This window comes from Coccinella septempunctata, chromosome 1 (assembly GCF_907165205.1).
Source record: "Coccinella septempunctata chromosome 1, icCocSept1.1, whole genome shotgun sequence".
Classification (NCBI taxonomy): domain Eukaryota; kingdom Metazoa; phylum Arthropoda; class Insecta; order Coleoptera; family Coccinellidae; genus Coccinella; species Coccinella septempunctata.
Genome location: NC_058189.1, coordinates 45,465,527 through 45,486,744, shown reverse-complemented (window position 1 = coordinate 45,486,744; position 21,218 = coordinate 45,465,527). Strand labels below are relative to the sequence as shown.

The 21,218-nt window shown below is 36.5% G+C and overlaps 1 protein-coding gene across 6 annotated transcripts in view; it reads right to left on the bottom strand.

The window, feature by feature from the left end:
• Window positions 1–21,218, bottom strand: part of LOC123309797 (ankyrin-3-like) — a 224,506-nt gene that overhangs the window by 15,164 nt on the left and 188,124 nt on the right. For 3 of the 6 annotated variants that reach the window (XM_044893076.1, XM_044893099.1, XM_044893107.1), the window contains exon 24: window positions 10,607–10,678. In XM_044893076.1, coding sequence (XP_044749011.1) covers window positions 10,607–10,678 — 72 coding nt within the window. Of the gene's footprint in view, window positions 1–360; window positions 5,688–5,969; window positions 6,856–7,008; window positions 8,302–10,606; window positions 10,679–21,218 lie in introns of all 6 variants that reach the window. The other 3 variants (XM_044893083.1, XM_044893091.1, XM_044893068.1) reach the window with 2 other exon arrangements.

Sequence of the window (21,218 nt, the reverse complement as noted above, 5' to 3'; positions counted from 1 at the left end):
GCAAGAAAGGTGTCTTTCACGACGTTTCGTTGACCTATAACGTTTTCTGTTTTTCCTCAAATTGGGGGACATGTGCGGACTGGGCATTATGGGTATGACATCAACTTCTATGCCTGCTTTATTGACACTGTGATTTTTATTTAGATTAACTGGTGCCATATATACAATATCACCTACGGGAACGGAAATTTGAACGAATGAAAGAAATGAGGTGCTAACTATAACTATTTAGCAGGTCCCGATATGTTTGGTGAAGATGATGAGTGTGTAAAGTTTGCAACATGCATAAACAATATATGAAAGTTTTGTGTTCTAGTACGATTTGACGAGAAAACACTAGAAGCCACATTCAACATCTACCTTGTGGAAGTTCAAGAACATCTGCTTGACTATCGGGCGTTTTCGAGTCCCATTCATCGGTTTTTGAGAAAGTGTACTCGTCCCATAAATTATTATAATCGCCCTGGAAGGACATTACCTCATCCTGACTCAGTTGGGAAACTAACTGCTGGTATTGCTCATTTTTGGCAGATTTCGATAAATCGACCGTTTGCTTGTTAGCAGTTGCTAACTCGTCGGTTTCGGAAGCCATATGCTCAAATTTTCTCTCAATCCTTCTGAGCTTTCCTTCCCTAACTTCACTTTTGTCTTTTGGAGATGAACATTCGTTTAATTGCTCTAATGTTTCTAACGCTTTTCCCAAATCGCACAGCTTTCTCTCTATAGTTTCAATATCGACCTTATCAACACTATCTTCTTCATTTTCGTTTTTGGTTTTTACTTTTAACACAGTAACCGTGGGTTCATCAGCATCTTTTCTAAGTTCGCGAAGAAGATTATCCAATTCCTCAGAAGTAGCTGAGGCCACTTCAAAATTTGAGGTCATATTTTCTTCTTCTGATTCAATTCTAAATAACGGTTTTCTTTTTGTACCACCAACTGTTTTTTCTTCGTCGGAAGATATCGATTCCTTGTTCTTCGAAATTATGTCCTCCTCTTTCGGTTCCTTTGTATGCTGATAGTAATTCAGTTCCAAGTTTGTCACGAAATCTTCATTTGCATAAATGACATCGCTAAGGGCGCCTTGTTCGTTTAGTTTTGTAATGCTTCCCCTTTTTTTAATATTTTCACCATCAATCTTTTCTCCACTTATCAGAACCTTTCCTTTTTCTTCAGATATTCCTTCTTTGTTGAGTTGAAGTAGGTCATCAATTTTCTCTTCTTTATTCATTTCAACTTTTGGAATATTTTTGTCGAAACAATCTGAATATTTGTTACTGATCATTTTGTCCAATTCTTCTACATTTCGAGAGTCCATGGAGGAGTCTGAAGTAATGTCATCCAAGTCAGTTACAATTTCTTGTTTTCCATCCTTCGCAATATGGCTTAAACCTTCCAAAATTGATACATCTTCAACTATATTGCTCTTTACTAATTCAACATCTTCAATTCTTTCTAAAAATTCATTTATCTCAGTTCCGTTTGTCTTTTCAACTTTTTTCGACATTTTAATGATATTTTCCTGTGGTATCTGTTCAAAATGATCTAATTTTCTTTCGAGTACGGTATCGAAACTTTCACTTCTCTCATTTGATGTCGAAAAATCCACGTTCGTGGGTAATTCATCAGATTTCTCTTCATTCATTTGAGCTTTCAATTCTTCGTTGACCTCCATTAATTTCCTGAGGATTTCTTGAGACATACTTTCACTCTCCATATTATCCTTTCGTTCTAATAGTGTTTCAGATATAATAATTTTTTTTGTTATAATCTCTTTTGGAAATTCACCGTCAATGTTTTCAACCTCTGTTTCTATTCTAATAGAGGAATCGACTTTGCTTGTGCATGGTAGTTTAGTTTTTTCGAACATTTCTACTTCTTCTCTTATGAAATCGAATGATGTATATTCCGGAATATCAACTCTAGTTTCAACTTCCATTTCCTCATCACATATTCGACGGCTGTCATCATAACAATCGTTAGGATTGTTTTGTACGAAATCACAAACATTCTTCACTTGAGAAGGTTGTTCCTTGGATATTATTGATGGTATAGATTGATTTTCTGAATTATCTGTTTCTTCTGAAATATTTCGTATTTTATTCGCATTATCACATGAAGAATCTCGTACATCATGATACATTTCAGTTTCTTTGTTCAGGAAAGTTTTTGTATCTTCAAGAATTGTCAAATAATCGTCTACCTTTTGATATGAAGGTGTCTCATCTTTGTCCTTAGGTTTTTTCTTCTTGAATAAAAAGCCTAAAATACCTTTCGAGGATGAGTCTTCCTTCTGTGTTTTTTTCTGTGACTTAGCCTTTTTCTTCAACACAATTTCATCTTCTGTATCGCCTTCACCTTCAGTTTGATGTTCTATAGTATCTGACCGCTTAGCTCTGCCTGATGTTGGAATAAGATTTTCAAGATATGCTGATTTTTTGGATGTTTCATTCAGATCTTTCTCCAGTTTTTCGAACGGAGGCTGACCCACTTCATCAACTTCTTTAGATTTTTTTTTCAGAAAACCTAATATTCCTTTTTTCTTACCACTCCTTGTCTGCATCGTATTCTCATTTTCAGATTCCTCTGACACCTTGTCACCAACCTTAACGTCAGGAGAATTTATTTTTTCTTGCAAATCATCGGATTCTTTTCTTGTTTGGTCAATTGGTTGTACTTCTTCGGGTTTCTTGACACTGTGTAGCATTTTCTTATCGTTGTCTTCAGAAGCAGGTGGAGTATCATAAAATTGTTTTTCTAAAATCAGAAAATTGGTGGTAGTTTGGATACTTTTCGGACCGAACCAGTTATCTCTGGATTCGTCGCTTTCAGCACTTTGGCGTGTTTGTAAATTTTCTGATCTAGAAACAGATGTGTATGTTAGATCTTCAGCTATTTCACACTCATAATTTTTTTCCTTTTCGAAAAAAAGCTGAGTGGCTGGCTCGACCTCCCGATCTTGTTCTACAAACTCGTTACTTGAAGTTTTTTCTCCATTCTCCATAACAGTGTAGTCAAGAGACTCCGTGGAGAATGGATTCTCGAAAAGGTTTTGTGGGCTCCTACGTTCGACAGGTTCGAAAATTTTTTGTCTCTGAGTTTCCTCTTTATCGAAATGACGTTCGGGAGCATTTTCGTCAATAGTGTGTTCAGTTTCTAAAGCTTCTGACTTTCGATCTCCGGAGACAGCTTCATCTTCATTGCCCATTTTTGATTTGAAAGGAGACGAACTGAATTTATCTTCGTATTTAGATTTTTCTTCCAACAGAAAAGATGAAGTTATTGCTACCAATTCTGAATTTATTTCCTCATTTTCTTCCTGAACGCTATCATCCTCTGATCTACTCCTGTTTCCGATCTTTAGTTTATCTTTGACAAAATCGAAGATTCCTGGCTTTGACCTCTTATTAGATTTGGGACTCACTTGTTTATCTTGTGATGTTTCTGTAGTTTCATTAACAATCTGTGCCTGACCAATTATGTTCATTCTGTCATTTTTCATTTCTTGCTTTGGTTCGTAGGAACTGTGTTCTCCTTTATCTACTTTAATCCCCCTTCCGATATTATCGTGATCTTCCTTAGTATAATTTGTTTTTTGGTGATCGTTTCCTCCACTGAGTGATTTTCTTTTCGTTGCTACTACTTTAGGTTGTTCCGTTAAGGAACTATGTTTCATTTCATCCTTTCTTTCATCTTTAACAGAGAGGCGGTCATGCAATTCGGATTCATTCGAACCCTGCAATTCCAAATTGGATTTTATATTTTTGACATCGTGATACAGTTCTATTTCTTTGAGGAGGAAATCAGTTGTGACATCTTTCGTTTTATTTAAGCTCTGTTGCGGTTGATGTTCAGTTTTTAGGTCTTCGGGTTTTTGCTTGTTAAGTGTTGTTGTTTCGATCTTTTTGCTCTTTTCCTGTACTGGTAAATCTTCAGTGTAATTTTGTTGATATTCATCGATGTCATGTTTTTCTTCTTCTGTCAATAGAAATTTTAAAGATTCAGTGTTTGACGTCTTCTGATTTTTCTTATCCTCGACCGTGTCATACTTTTCCTGTGATCGAGTTTTCGTTTCTTTTCCTTCGGTAAGATTGCATTCTTCATGTTTTACTGAAGTTCCGTCCTGGGTTTTTGTTGTTTTATTCATATCCATGTCGTCTAAATCTGTTGTTTGCAAATAGTTTGGCTTCCCGATGGCCGGTGCGTCATCTAATAATTCAAGCAAATCTGGTTTATTCATTCCATTTTGGTGCTCTTCTTTTATTATTTCTGATTTTGTGTACTTCACATCGTGGTATGATTTAATCTCCTTGTTGAGGAAATCATTCGTCGTTTGTTGAAGTTCTTCTGATCCAAGTTTTTTCCTATTTTCATCATCATCCATAACAACATTTGTTTTCTTTTCTCCGGACTTCTTTTCGCTTCGAACTTGTGGCAGCTCACGTATGAGTTTTGCGTTCGTTTTGTCTTCTTGATCAACTTCGGATTCTTTTTTAGTTTCTTTCGAAGATTTCCGTTTGAAAATTCTCATTATTCCAGATTTCTTTTTTTCATGACTTTTTTCCTGTTGCGAATCAGATCTTTTTTCAATGTGGCCAATGTTTTCCGTAGTTCGCTCTTCTGTATTATCTTTCTCAGATGCACCAATTTTCTCGCTTTGTTCAGTGTTAAGTCCTGAAATAAGATTATTCTCCTCCTTTTTGTCTTTCACAGATTCTAAATTTCTCACATCATGATATTTTTCTATTTCACTGCTGAGAAATCTACCCGAAATTTCAATTTTCTCTTTCGATGACATAAAAATTTCTTCGTTAGGTCTTTCTTTCAGATTATCGTCTTCCGTAAGCCTTTTTTCGATTTTTCCTTGTCCTTTTTCTGGCTTTTTTGTTGTAACTTTATCATTCATATGATTCTCATCTTTCACAGTGTATTCATATGTATCTTCCGCTGACTTCGTTTCATTTTTTTCACTTTGCTTCGATTTGTTCTTGAAGAAACTGAAAATGCCAGGTTTTCCACTCTTTTTGGTGGTTACTTCACGTTTGCTTATCGTTTCGTTCCTTGGTTCTTCTTCAGTATTGGTAACCTCTGTTCTTGATTCATTGGAATCGGTTATTTCAGTTACTTCTTTCTGGTTATGGTCTTCCACTTCATCGGGTTCTAATTTCAAAGTCTCAACATGCTGGTATTTCACATCATGATAATTCTGTATTTCCATATTCAAAAAATCATTTGTTCCTTTTTTCATAATTCTATCCACAGTTTTTGCTGCTTGTAACTTCTCATTTTCACATAAAGGTTTCTGTGTATATTCAGATAGAATATTACTTTCAACATTTTCATTCTGATAATTCTCTTTCTTCTCCCCTGAAACGACGGTGTAGCATTCATAAGTTTCGAGTTCTCGTTTCTTTGAACTCATTTCTTTCCTGGCCTCATTATCCACATGCTCATCTGTAACATTTAATTCTGTGGAGACTTTTCTGATTATATTTTGTTCAGAATTTGATTCGTTCTGAGGTTTTCTCGATTGAACATCACAATCGTATTTCTCAGTCTCTCCAGCGATGAAAGCAGATGTTGCTTTTTTCACTTCAAGCTCATTTTCCTTCAACTGTTGAAGTCGAAGTTTGGTATGTGCAACATCGTGGTCATCAGACACTCCAATAATTTTTCGGTTATTTTGGGTGCCCACGTCTTGTGCCTTGGCTTGAATAGTTTGGATTCGAACTCCTAAATTATCCGAAATATTTTCCACTTCACCTTTACCAAAGGCCCTGGAAAATTCTTGGGTTTTGGTTTCAGTTTCAAGACCATTCGATTTTTCTGTGGTGGACTTAATGAATTTCACATCATCGAAATTTCTTATTTCATTGCTGACAAATTCATGTGTGAATTTTTTCGTTTCAGCTGACGACCATTTTTTTTCATGATCCGCTTTTACGTCATTCTTTTTTCGGTTATTTTGGGTGCCCACGTCTTGTGCCTTGGCTTGAATAGTTTGGATTCCAACTCCTAAATTTTCCGAAATATTTTCCTCTTCACCTTTACCAAAGGCCCTGGAAAATTCTTGGGTTTTGGTTTCAGTTTCAATACCATTCGATTTTTCTGTGGTGGACTTAATGAATTTCACATCATCGAAATTTCTTATTTCATTGCTGACAAATTCATGTGTGAATTTTTTCGTTTCAGCTGACGACCATTTTGTTTCATGATCCGCTTCTACGTCATTCTTTTCCTTTTTGTTTGTCGTATTTTCCATAAGTTTGATTGATACATCTTGATGCTTTTTCTTGTCTTGTCGGGCATCATTACTTGTTGTCTTTATTGCAGAATGTTTATTTGGCACCACTTTCATGTTATCCAGTAGGCCCAGATTTCTGGAGGTATTATTCTCATCAATATTATCGGGATATTCCTTCTGACATTCATATTGCAGGTGTTCCTTCGAGGTTTCTTCATCCTGTTTCTCTATTATTGATATTGTTTCCTCCTTGGTAACCAAATTTGACGCATGATTTATACGAATTATTCCTTCTGGTGCGTCTGATTTAGCTTTAACCTCAAACGGATCATAATGAATTTTTTCTTTTTCTATAAATGAGAATGTGACGAATTTCAAATCAGTTGATGGTTCTGTTCTTTCTGGAAGTGTTCTATTTTCTAATATATTAGTCTCAGTGTCTTTTATTTCGGTTTTCAATTCCTTTCCTCCTGATTCACTCTTCGAATGGGTAGAAGCGTAAGTTATGTTTTCTTGAACTGACAAGTTAGAGTTAGGGAAGGAAAAATCAGGGGAACTTTTTTGCAAAGTTTCTTCACGCTCAATTAAATACTGTGCTGAAGTCGTTTTTCCTGTAAAGACATGCAAATCTGACAAAACAAGATTCATTTACCTCGAGAGTGACCAATTATTCTTACGTCAGGCTATTTTTATTGGTTATAAAAAACTAAAACTGCAAACTTAATGAAATCCATGCGTATGAGTAAAGCCTTCTCACACTTTACCTCTCTGATGGTCAGATTCTGAGGACCAATTGCAATAACCTTCAGAGATTGTTACCTCAGAAGGAGGAACATAGGTTATCAGATTTGACGTGGTAGCTGTAGTTGTACTGTAAACTGGGTAGAAAGGTCTATTCTCGAAAAGATCGAATTTTCTTGGTATATCCTCATTTTTAACAATCTGTTGACTCATTGCTAAGGGAAAATTATCGTTGGGCTTGGCAAAAATATCCCTTTTTCTCACATCTGTTGATCCTTCTGAATCTGAATTTTTAATGAAAATTCTGGGTAGTGTGAAAGATGGTAGAGTAATTTTTTTCTTCTGCGACGGATCAGATTTCTTTGGAGTAATAATTGCAGAGCCTGACTTTTGCCTATCCAAGATATTCATCAATTTTTTTCTCAGCTTGACCTTTTTTTTCGGAGTTTCATTTTTCTGTTCTTTTTGTGACATATATTCTTTGATTGATTTCACTTCGATCGCGTCCAATCCATCTTTCTGCGAAGTGATCATTAGTTTGACCTCGGCTTTCAGCATCTGGTCACTATTATCGCTGTCGCTTTCATCTGTACTCACTGATGAGAATACTTGACTACATTCGCTTCCATAATCTGTATTCTCCCCTGATGTTGATGGGCAATATATGTAATGGTCGGTTTCTATCATTTCGTTCACTTTTGATTTCAAAAATTTTGGTTTGGTATCTGTTAAACTGAAATTATCTTCATCTTCTTCTTGAACAACGCTCAAATTTCTGTAGGTCCCTTCCCACCACACATAATCAGAGTCACTGGAGTAACGGTTTGAAAATACCTGTGTTTCTATAGGTTCATATATACTTTCTGCAATTTCAGGAGCAACTGTATTATCCCCAAAGAAAATATCATCTTTATAATCCAAATATTCGCTCGAAGAAAATTCAGTGTCATCGGTTTTACTAGTATCTATGTTATCGTCATTTCTCATGACGTTTGCACCCAATCCATTGAATTGGTCCTCTTCCGCTACAAAAATGTTCGCAGTGGCTGTGTAGGTCTTCTTGCTTTTCGATTTTTTTATCGGTATTTCTATCAAAGCGTCTGCAGATGGCTCTAATTTCAAAGAATTAGTATGACTACCCTGTGATTTGTCGATTTCATCTACCGCAATCAACATTTTTTCAAGCATAGCATCTATGTGTTTATAAGAATTTTTGTCCGGAGAAAATCCAATCTTGGAATTCGAAGATTTCGAGTCAAGCAGAATGCTTTCATATGAGAGTGATGGAATAATCACTGTCGTATTAGCTGCAGACACTGAAATTATTAAGTTCCTTTCAAATGTTTATTCTTTGAAACTTAATAAAAACTATTTAACCAATAAAGTTTCGCCTGAGGTAAAAATAGCTGGTTTAACTTTCTCATATCGCTATAAAATGATGAATAGATGAGGAATGAATGACTGAATGATTTTGTTCGACTGTGATGAATCCTGCTGCCTATAATATTTCGCTATCTCTGTGTTTCTGCACAAAAGTTTTCTGAGCTACGTGTTGATGAAAGTCTTCTCGAATCCCTTCATTTTATTAAAAGAAAAAAAATGATCGAAAATCATATTAATTTTGTTCCATAAAACACTACGATAGCATATGCGGTTTATGGAACTCTATTCATTGCAGGTCACGCTGATTGATTGATAAAATCATTGTAAAAATGGCTTTAAATCAAACTACATTGCTAAGATGCTCTCATAACAATGAACTACTATCAAAAAGTGATGCAATGAACCCAAGAGACGACAAAACTCTAATAGTAACATAAAGAAGCTGAATTATTTTTGAAATTCGAAAAGAAAATAATAATGCTGATAATTTGAGTGTACTAGCATTCATTGCGTGCTTGATAAGTAAAGAGCATTCCAATTGAAATGAAGCAAAAATTAATATTCAAAGCACATGAAGCAACCTCTGGCTTAAAAAATTTTCGTTAAAAGCACAATTGAAGTATCATAATTGTGGAAATACGTTCCCTACTATCAAATTCTACCAATTTGTCTGTTAGATGAATATGTAAGAGCAAAATTAAACAAGGATTTATAAAAAAAATATGATGTTTGCATTAGGGTTTACAAGGAAATTCTTGAATTTAGATAGATCTAGAAAATTGTGAAATGATGACAAGAAACTACTTCATTGTAAAATGCAAAAAAAGGATTTGATTAATTGATCTTATACAGGGAATCCTCCACTGAAACTATGAGATCTTACTCAAATCCTAGAAGAAAATGTCTCATGCTTAAGTGTTCCATTTTGCTACTACCAGTGGCGTACTACCGAATTAGGTAACTACCTATTTCCTTCCGAATTTAATGCCACTGATCGAATTGCAACAAAATTTAAATTTTCCAATACTATTTTATTATTGTGCAGCTTTATGTTTAACTTCAAAACACCTCAAAAAATTACAAAATGACAATTTCGCCAGTAGCTTGGAATTTTGGAGGGATTGCACAGTTACCTCGCCATGTCACTGATGGTAGCCTGATTTTTATGTTACAAAATTTAGTAGATACTGAAGGACCTACATTTTCTTCTCATATGATAACATATAAAAGTTTCGATGTTATTCGCGAAAGTAATTTAAAAGTTTTTCAATATACTCTGTGACAAGTGACATATGAGATCTGAATGATTTGCGTTAAGTCCTTGTATTTTGAGGTCAGAAATAAAAAGTTATAGGTACGAAATTATCTATTTGAATGGTAATATTGAAGAGGATTAATCCACGTCTGCTAAGCCATATTGAATTTTTCATAAGAATTCTGAATTTTCGATTTTCAATTCCAGGGGAATAAACTCACTAAGATAAAATTCAAAACTGTTCTACAATCCTAACGCTTATATTTTGAATAGAGGAGATGGGGTAAGTGATACCTCATTTGAAAGGCCTTTCTATTCTGAGTTCAGCATATCAAATTTTTTTATTCAACGTCATTTTTGATATAGTCATATTCAAACTTTGAACAGAATTATTCATTTCGTTAAACACTCTGTCTGATTCAATAAAATTTTCACCAATTCATTCTATAGTTTCGACGATTATCCATAAAGCAAACATCAGAATATACTGTTTGTATATTTCATTAACAATTGAGGTGAAATAGTTCTTTCATTGTCGAAAAGAATTGAAATAACCGCATGCTTAAACTTGAAACAGATTATACGATTTTCACGTTTTTAAACCACGACACGTGTTTCATCAACCTGGTCAATTTATTTTGAAAGGATTGAAAACATAAACTAGTACATAAGTATATTATGGTCTTCAAAAAATCACCTTTATTTTTTGCCTCTGCATCCAATTATCGAGGAAGAATTGAGTTGATGATACTTCAATCGTGCATTAAAATGATGTGTATGGAATTATTCTTTTGTATTCAATATTGAAAAGCAGAATTTCGGTTTCTTATTGATTGGTCCTATATTTTCTCTTGATTGAACCTTGCTGATGAATGAGAATGAGTGATTTATTCGAATTTTGTGCAAATTTTAAATCAGAATAGTTTGAAATTTTGGATTCACAAGGAATCTCAGCACAAAGTGTTAATGATAGTGTTGTTTACCTGATATGTCCTCTCTCACAGTATCAGATTGTGATCTGGAGAATTTCCCGATGTCTTCAGTTGCACTCCATTCTAAAAATTCAGCCATTGTTATTGTTTTCGAATTTAATCTCTTCATTGATTTAAAAATTATTATCTGAATATATGCACATACTTTACCTTATATTTAGTTGAATATATTGAAATGCCTCATTGTGGAACGGCTTATTGTATAAGATAAGAAAACATTGAAAGCTTAAACATACGACAACAATATAATATGATGCAGTGGACTATCTATAGAATTCAAAAGCATGCAGTTTTCAATACCTCAATTCGATGAACCGCTCGACTTACTGCCATTGTTGAAATACTCCCAAGCGTCCATGACATCTTGAATTTGTTGTTCCATTTCCAATCTGTTATTATTGTTAGTATGAAATTCCGAAGAACCACCCCCTCTGAGATGCATCACTTCATCAGGCGTTGATTGATCAGTTTTAGACAAATTTTCAGTAATTGTACAACCCATTTCAAATTCTTCCTTCTTCATCTCGTGGGGAGTGGCTGTTTCTGCTCCTGAATAATTGATTTCATCATCAGAAGTACCGATCAGGTCTTCGGTATCTGTGAGACCTCTCAAGTTCAAAAAAGGATTTTTGAGTTTCAAACTTAATTTTTTGGATCTCCGTAGTTCCATGTTCGAGAAACTCTCATCGTCTGATGAATTCGAATATTCTATATCCGTGTGACCTTCCTTATCGGACCCTAAACACGATTTACCATCGCTCATGTCCAGATCTTCTAGGTCGGTGACGTTTCCCGTTGTATAATTATTGGGCGATAGAAACATCCCGTTGTTCAAGATTTCCTTCCTGATTTTGAAAGGTTCGCCGTCCAAATCTTCCACGTCTGTGGCCACTTCTTCTATCGTTGATTTATTATAGAGCGGATGAATTGAATCCTCGCTGACCTTCACATTTTCACCTTCGTAAAACGGAAGTTGTGGACTGTGCAGAATCATCAATCCACTCATTGTTATATCGGTTGCCGAGTTCATACTTTCGTCATCTGTTGATTTCTCCTCGCACTCCGAATCAGAATCTTCATCACCATTGAGAGGTTGTATTCGTACAGTAGGAATGAGAGATTTGGTCTCCTCAGCTATAACCAATGTTCTTATTGGTGGTGGGAGAATTATATCTGGGATCACCCTCATATCGCTGGGCAAACCTTTGAATACTTCTTCCTCAGTATCATTTTCTGAGTTGACCCCTTCGTTGAGTGCCTCCACTGGCTCTGTCTGTTTGAAATCCGAAATATCTTCCACGTCTGTCGTACCACCTTCCTCTGGAGGATATGGAGAAACCAATAATTGCCCAATAGGTGCAATTTTTCTCTCTCTAGTCTCAGCTTCCATATTGTTTTTATCGAAATTCGAATCGGAACGTACGAATTTGAGATTATCCTTCTCGTCCATTATCTTCGTTTCGTTTTTATCTTTCGTGAAACTATAACAGCTGGCCATCTCATCTAGTTGCTCCTGGAAGGCAGAGTTATCAACCGATACGCGTCTCCTGAAAGTATCAGCGTCGCCTTCGAAATCTTCCACATCGGTCTTGTCGTTTATATCGAACTCTGGCATCTTCAGATTAAGCTTATTTTTCTCGAAGGTCTTTTTGCAAACCGGAAATTGAAGCTTGTTTTCTTCCTCTACGTCCGACTCATAATTAAGCGAATTAGCGGATCGTTGATTCTTGAAGCGTTCCCTTCTTGTTGACTCATTTTCGGATGAATCATTTTCCTGTTCATGCTGTTCACTGAATTTTCGAGAGGGTGGCTTATTGCGTTTTCGTTTTCGCATTCTTGTATGCCCAGCATTCGCTTTAGATTTCATCATTTGGCTGAAGGTTGGTGGTCTTCTCGTAGGTGGTTTGATTTCCATCTCTTCGGTTAATGTGTTGGGAAAAACTGTCGGTGTTAGAGGAGTGCTGCATCCAACAACATTTGAGTCTACTTGGGGCTGCTTTTTGTCTTGCATTTCATCTGTTATGGTGGTGATTTGTAGGTCTTCACCATCGTCTAAATACATTTCGGAAACTGCTATGAAAATATCTTCCAATTCGTTCTCAGTATCATAATCCTCAACTTCAGTTAAGATGGACACATCTGGCAGTTCCGATGTTCTTGCTTGGAGCGAATCGTCAGTTTTAGAAGACTGTAAGTTCAAATATTCGAACTCATTGGATTTCTTTTGCGAAATTCCATAATTCTCCTCGGTACAAAACTGCTCCAGATCAAGGTTCTCGAGTGATATTGGGCAGTCATGCTCTACAATCACCGGTGTTTGGTCATCTTCATCGGAACCTTCCACATCTTCTAAAGCAGTATTGTAGCCATCGCTGTCAGTAACCTTGATCTTCAATTTTTTTCTGAACGAGTTTCTTCTCGATGAAACGGTATCATCGAATAACTCTTCGACATCTGTTAGCGCTTCGGCCAAATTCAGTAGATTACTCTCGTCGTCATCGTCATCTTCCTCCTCTGGTGTTATGGCAATTTTGGGAATGCTGATGTGTAGAGACATTTTTTTCGTGTGATCTTCGCTGTCCTGAAGGAGAATAAGGATAATTTGAGCGTTCAGTGTTGTGTGATCACCATGTACTCCTGACATTTATAGTCTTACCTGTTACGTAACACTTAGAGTTATAGGTTCTATTAGTGAACTAAAACAACAAACATTCAGACTAGGTACTACATTGAAAGCGTACCATAAGCTGTGCAAAAGATTACTTTGAGCATTCTCGCATAAACTTATTGCTTAAGGTTTGAAGCGCTACTACTTGATTATACCTCAGTCGAGTTGTCTATTCGAGAAGCCATGCTCTGGGATGACATTTTCAGGGAACACAATTTGTGTGTTACCTTGTGGAGATGCTAGGAACTTTTCGTCTTCATAACTGGGTCGACTGCTTTCCGCAACTGCGTTTTCCAAGTCTCCCGGAAACACTTGTTCCAGTCTGTCTTCATCTCTCATCTCATCTTGGTTTCTATTATCAGAGTATTGAGACATGACGAGTCTTCGAGTAATGGCGAGTCCGTTCTGATCGGATTCGCTGAGATTCATCTCTTCTTTGGAGTACAAACCTACGCATTCCGCCAAGTCGGATATTCGGTGAACGGATTCGTGTATAGACTCGAGGGATTTTCTCAGTTTGGGTGATTGAATCTTGTGCTTAGTGTTCGTTTCGATGCTGACGTCTTGATCGGAAGGAGAGCTTGGCAAAGCCACGGATTCGGATAAACTGGAGTCGGTTGTATCAATTAGTGAAAATTCTGTTTCGTTTCTTAAGGTAGATGCAACTCTCTTGATATTCTCGAAGGGTTGTCTGTAAATCACCTCATTTGAACCAGATAAATCCTGATTCCTAGTGAAAACTTCGGAGGTTATCATTTTATTAGAACCGTTTGCTGATCTTGTTCTCAGAGGACTTCCGGGCAGGGATGTTGGACTTGCTCTTCCTTCCCATCGTAGTTCCTGATAAGTAGTGGGTATCGTGGAGTGACTACGGGTATGATCAGAACATTGCACGGATTTCTCGAATTCGATTATTTTGGCAGAACTCCTTTCAAAAACAACTTTCTCCGCCCTCCTAGATTCCGTTATTACTGGTCTTCTCAGTCTGGTCGGTGAAGGGCTAGATTTTTTCCTATAGACTTCGTTGAAGTCGTATTTGTAGGTCTTCAACTTTTTTTCTTTCGATTCGATTTCTTCTCGGTCCACTTTACTTGTTGTTTTGACTCTCGAAGGTGAGGAAGTAGTTTTTTCTGACGAGGTCAATTTCGATCGGCTGCTTCTGTTGGGGGATATGTGTTTCTGGATCGATCTAGATGTATCATCAGGTTTCTGGACTAAATCCTTTCCAATTTTGAGATCACGTGAGACCGTTGAACACATATATCCTTTACTTCTACAAGTCTTCGTATACCTCTTGGGTTTGTCATCCGTTTTCTCCAGGGTTTTTTCTTTTACCTTCAAGTTTACCCTTTGTTTGTTATATTTCTTGAGTTTCGCCAAATTCTCATGAGATGTGTGAAGCAAGTGTGTTGGTTCGGGGGAAACGACTACAGCCAAAACATCATCGTTCATGAAAATATCCGAATGTTTAATATTCTTAGTGAAGTCTTGCGTTTTCAATTCTTTCAGTTTTTCTACGTATTCTGAAGAAGCCCTGCCCGAATAGATATACCTTTCAGTATATTTATTGTCATTATATCCATTGTCCTTTTCTCGGCATGTTTGATTTTCTGGGACACGTTTCTTGGGGGACCGAACAATTTTCTTTTTATCCAGAATAATCGACTCCCTCTTTTGGGCATTCTCGACAACAATTTTTTCGTTAGTCTCAGTTTTATCGAGATGCGTCACTCTGGAAATCCTTGTTTTGGTTGATTTTCTGTTTTGTTCATTTGTCGCACTTTTCGATGTAGATGATTTTGTTATTCGTTTTCTCGAAACTTCATCTGAAGTCAATTTCTTTTCTTTTTCATCTCCATTGCTTTCATCAGTTTCGTAGTTCTTTTTTCCTTTTTCGCCTTTATCTTGTTTCACTCTACGTTCTTTATCGAATTTCTTCTTCTGTTTCACATCCCCCTTTTCTCTTTTTCTCTTTTCTTTTTCAGATACTGGATCTTCACCTCTGTTATTTTCGACTTTTTCCTTCGTTTGTATATTTGGTACTTTATGTCTACTCTGAGTTTCGAGAGTCTTCAGATGTAAACTACGAGGAATATTCGATGTCATCCCTGCATTCTTCTGACTTGTTGGAATTTTCGGTACTGTTTGTTTCTGTGTAATGAGAACAGTTTTTTGAGGAGAAACACTTGGCGCAATTTTTGGGCTGTGGCGAATCGCTGAGTTCACATGGTATTTATTATCTTTAATTGTCTTTGTGTCCTCCCGAATTTCAATTCTTTTCCGTTGACTAGATGTTTCTTGAATTCTCGATACTTTACTTGAGCTGTCCTTAGATCTTGAAGTTTTCGGAACTTGGGTTTTATTCCTAGATTTGTGCAATGCGGCTGATGTAGAGGATATTTGTTCTTCCGAAAAGAATTTGTTCTCACCGGACGAAAACCTAGTAGATAATTTGGAATCACGTCGATCAGGACTTTTCGTTGATTTATATGATTTCGATTCATCTTGTTGAATCATTCGCCTCTTTGATTCCTTCGTATCGCTGTCAGATGGATAACTTCTATTTGAGATCCTCGACTCTCTATCTGAAGCGAATCTTGGAACATCTTTTTTAGTCTGCCGAGGTCGAGGCTTGTGAGTAGTTTTGTTAACCAATATGTTACTCGCCTGGATGGACTCTTCTCTTTTGAAATGATAAGAGACATCTCTTTCTTGCCCATATTTGGAGGAAGTAATTTCTCTCTTAGGTCTCTCGCTGGTTGCCAAAGCATTGCCTTCGTTGATTGAGCAAGTCGCTTTCTTTGGAGAAGGAAATTTTTCCATTGGTTCATTTCCAGTTTCCGATTCAACTCCTCTTGGTTTGATGAGACCAACGGTTTCAGGTTTCTGAATAAGACCACTTGATTTGTCTCTAACGACCAGATAAGAATTTTTCACGGAGAGAGGAATTTTTTCAGCTAACTCAGTTTCGAATTCCTTTTCATCTTGAATATTTCTTTTAGGCGAAATCTGTGCAGCCCCATCGATAAAGGTGCTTGATTTTATTTCAACAAGAATTTTTTCTTTCTCAGAAGAGGAAGATCTGTCGACTAATTTGGTCGCGATTTCTTTTTTATTTTCAATAATTTCAGCTAGCTGACTTATTGTATCGTTCTTATCTATTAGACTGATGGATTTGTCGTCAAAAATCGTGAAATCTTCCTTCTCGGAAGAAGGAGTTTTTTCAATTGTGTTTGTGTCGATTCCTGATTTATCTTCTGTAGGTTTGCCAGGCCTGATTTTGTCAGTTTTATCGATTGGAATTCTGGCTCCCTCTTCAACAGCCGGAATATGTTCCTTCCTGAGAGAACGGGATATTACAACTGTTTTTGTTTCGATTTCTGCATTATCCGCCATAGGTTTGTGCGGTCTAATTTTTTCAGTTCTATCGATTGAACTGATTGATTTCTCTTGAACAGTCGGAATAGCTTCTTTCAACGGAGAAGGAGATTCCTGAACTGGTTTCGTTACTTTTTCCGTTTTATCGTCGATAGGTTTGTCCAGTGTTATTGTTTCAGCTTTATCGATTGGACTGATGGGTTTGTCTTCAACAGTTAGAATATGTTCTATTACAAGAGAGGAAGATTTATCAACTGGTTTCGATTCTTTATCCGTTCTATACTCAATAGGTCTGCCCGGCCTAATTATTTCAGCTTTATCGACTGGACAGGCTGGTTTCCCTTCAAGTGTTGGAATATGTTCTTTCACGGGAGAGGGAGATTTCTCAACTGGTTTCGATTCTCTTTCTGTTTTATCCTCAATAGGTTTGAACGCCGTAATTATTTCAGCTTTATCGATTGGACTTAATGGTTTCTCTTCAAGTGTTGGAATATGTTCTTTCACAGGAGAGGGAGATTTCTTTACTGGTTTCGAATCCTTTTCTGTTTTATCTTCAACAGGTTTGACCAGCGTAATTATTTCAGCTTTGTCGATTGGACTGATTGATTTCTCTTCAAGTGTTGGGATATGTTCTTTCACAGGAGAGGGAGATTTCTCAACTGGTTTCGATTCTTTTTCTGTATAATCTTCAACAGTTTTGACCGGAGTAATTATTCCAGCTTTATCGATTGGACTGATTGGTTTCTCTTCAAGTGTTGGAATATGTTCTTTCACAGAAGAGGGAGATTTCTCAACTGGTTTCGACCCTCTTTCTGTTTCATCTTCAACAGGTTTGACCAGCGTAATTATTTCAGCTTTATCGACTGGACTGATTGGTTTCTCTTCAAGTGTTGGAATATGTTCTTTCACAGGAGAGGGAGATTTCGCAACTGGTTTCGATTCTTTTTCTTCAACAGGTTTGACCGGCGTAATTATTTCAACTTTATCGATTGGACTTAATGGTTTCTCTTCAAGGTTTGGAATATGTTCTTTCACAAGGGAGGGAGATCTCTCAACTGGTTTCGATTCTTTTTCTGTTTTATCTTCAATATGTTTGATCGGCGTAATTATTTCAGCTTTATCGATTGGACTGATTGGTTTCTCTTCAAGTGTTGTAATATGTTGTTTCACAGGAGAAGGAGATTTCTCAACTGGTTTCGATTCTTTTTCTGTTTTATCTTCAACAGATTTGACCGGCGTAATTATTTCAGTTTTATCGATTTGACTGATTGGTTTCTCTTCAAGTGTTGGAATATGTTCTTTCACAGGAGAGGGAGATTTCTCAACTGGTTTCGATTCTTTTTCTGTTTTATCTTCAATAGGTTTGATCGGCGTAATTATTGCAGCTTTATCGATTGGACTGATTGGTTTCTCTTCAAGTTTTGGAATATGTTCTTTCACAGGAGAGGGAGATTTCTCAACTGGTTTCGATTCTCTTTCTGTTTCATCTTCAACAGGTTTGACCAGCGTAATTATTTCAGCTTTATTGATTGGACTGATTGGTTTCTCTTCAAGTGTTGGAATATGTTCTTTCACAGAAGAGGGAGATTTCTCAACTGGTTTCGATTCTCTTTCTGTTTCATCTTCAACAGGTTTGACCAGCGTAATTATTTCCGCTTTATCGATTGGACTTAATGGTTTCTCTTGAAGTGTTGGAATATGTTCTTTCACAGGAGAGGGAGATTTCTCAACTGGTGTCGATTCTTCTTCTGTTTTATCTTCAATAGGTTTGATCGGCGTAATTATTTCAGTTTTATCGATTGGACTGATTGGTTTCTCTTCAAGTGTTGGAATATGTTCTTTCACAGGAGAGGGAGATTTCTCAACTGGTTTCGATTCTTTTTCTTCAACAGGTTTGACCGGCGTAATTATTTCAGTTTTATCGATTGGACTGATTGGTTTCTCTTCAAGTGTTGGAATATGTTCTTTCACAAGAGAGGGGGATCTCTCAACTGGTTTCGATTCTTTTTCTGTTTTATCTTCAACAGATTTCACCGGCGTAATTATTTCAGTTTTATCGATTTGACTGATTGATTTCTCTTCAAGTGTTGGAATATGTTCTTTCACAGAAGAGGGAGATTTCTCAACTGGTTTCGATTCTCTTTCTGTTTCATCTTCAACAGGTTTGACCAGCGTAATTATTTCAGCTTTATCGATTGGACTGATTGGTTTCCCTTCAAGTGTTGGAATATGTTCTTTCACAGGAGAGGGAGATTTCTCAACTGGTGTCGATTCTTTTTCTGTTTTATCTTCAACAGATTTGACCGGCGTAATTATTTCAGTTTTATCGATTTGACTGATTGATTTCTCTTCAAGTGTTGGAATATGTTCTTTCACAGAAGAGGGAGATTTCTCAACTGGTTTCGATTCTCTTTCTGTTTCATCTTCAACAGGTTTGACCAGCGTAATTATTTCAGCTTTATCGATTGGACTGATTGGTTTCCCTTCAAGTGTTGGAATATGTTCTTTAACAGGAGAGGGAGATTTCTCAACTGGTTTCGATTCTTTTTCTGTTTTATCTTCAACAGATTTGACCGGCGTAATTATTTCAGTTTTATCGATTTGACTGATTGATTTCTCTTCAAGTGTTGGAATATGTTCTTTCACAGAAGAGGGAGATTTCTCAACTGGTTTCGATTCTCTTTCTGTTTCATCTTCAACAGGTTTGACCAGCGTAATTATTTCAGCTTTATCGATTGGACTGATTGGTTTCCCTTCAAGTGTTGGAATATGTTCTTTCACAGGAGAGGGAGATTTCTCAACTGGTGTCGATTCTTTTTCTGTTTTATCTTTAATAGGTTTGATCGGCGTAATTATTTCAGCTTTATCGATTGGACTGATTGGTTTCTTTTCGAGTAATGAAATATGTTCTTTAACAGGAGAGGGAGATTTCTCAACTGGTTTCGATTCTTTTTCTGTTTTATCTTCAATAGGTTTGATCAGCGTAATTATTTCAGCTTTATCGATTGGACTGATTGGCTTCTCTTCAAGTGTTGGAATATGTTCTTTCACAGGAGAGGAAGATTTCTCAACTGGTTTTGATTCTTTTTCTGTTTTATCTTCAACAGGTTTGTCCGGCGTATTTATTTCAGTTTTATCGATTGGACTGATTGGTTTCTCTTCAAGTTTTGGAATATGTTCTTTCACAGGAGAAGAAGATTTCTCAACTGGTTTTGATTCTTTTTCTGTTTTATCTTCAATAGGTTTGATCGGCGTGATTATTTCAGCCTTATAGATTGGACTGATTGGTTTCTCTTCAAGAGTTTGAATATGTTCTTTCACAGGAGAGGTAGATTTCTCAACTGGTTTCGAATATTCTTCTGTTTTATCTTCAACAGGTTTGACCGGCGTAATTATTTCACCTTTATCGATTGGACTGATTGGTTTGTCTTCAAGTGTTGGAATATGTTCTTTCACAGGAGAGGGAGATTTCTCAACTGGTTTCGATTCATTTTCTGTTTTATCTTCAATAGGTTTGATCAGCGTAATTATTTCAGCTTTATCGATTGGACTGATTGGCTTCTCTTCAAGTGTTGGAATATGTTCTTTAACAGGAGAAGGAGATTTCTCAACTGGTTTCGATTCTTTTTCTGTTTTATCTTCAATAGGTTTGATCAGCGTAATTATTTCAGCTTTATCGATTGGACTGATTGGCTTCTCTTCAAGTGTTGGAATATGTTCTTTCACAGGAGAGGAAGATTTCTCAACTGGTTTCGATTCTTTTTCTGTTTTATCTTCAACAGGTTTGACCGGCGTATTTATTTCAGTTTTATCGATTGGACTGATTGGTTTCTCTTCAAGTTTTGGAATATGTTCTTTCACAGAAGAGGGAGATTTCTCAACTGGTTTCGATTCTCTTTCTGTTTCATCTTCAACAGGTTTGACCAGCGTAATTATTTCAGCTTTATCGATTGGACTGATTGGTTTCCCTTCAAGTGTTGGAATATGTTCTTTCACAGGAGAGGGAGATTTCTCAACTGGTGTCGATTCTTTTTCTGTTTTATCTTTAATAGGTTTGATCGGCGTAATTATTTCAGCTTTATCGATTGGACTGATTGGTTTCTTTTCGAGTAATGAAATATGTTCTTTAACAGGAGAGGGAGATTTCTCAACTGGTTTCGATTCTTTTTCTGTTTTATCTTCAATAGGTTTGATCAGCGTAATTATTTCAGCTTTATCGATTGGACTGATTGGCTTCTCTTCAAGTGTTGGAATATGTTCTTTCACAGGAGAGGAAGATTTCTCAACTGGTTTCGATTCTTTTTCTGTTTTATCTTCTATAGGTTTGATCGGCGTAATTATTTCAGCTTTATCGATTGGACTGATTGGTTTCTCTTCAAGTGTTGGAATATGTTCTTTCACAGGAGAAGAAGATTTCTCAACTGGTTTTGATTCTTTTTCTGTTTTATCTTCAATAGGTTTGATCGGCGTGATTATTTCAGCCTTATAGATTGGACTGATTGGTTTCTCTTCAAGTGTTTGAATATGTTCTTTCACAGGAGAGGCAGATTTCTCAAC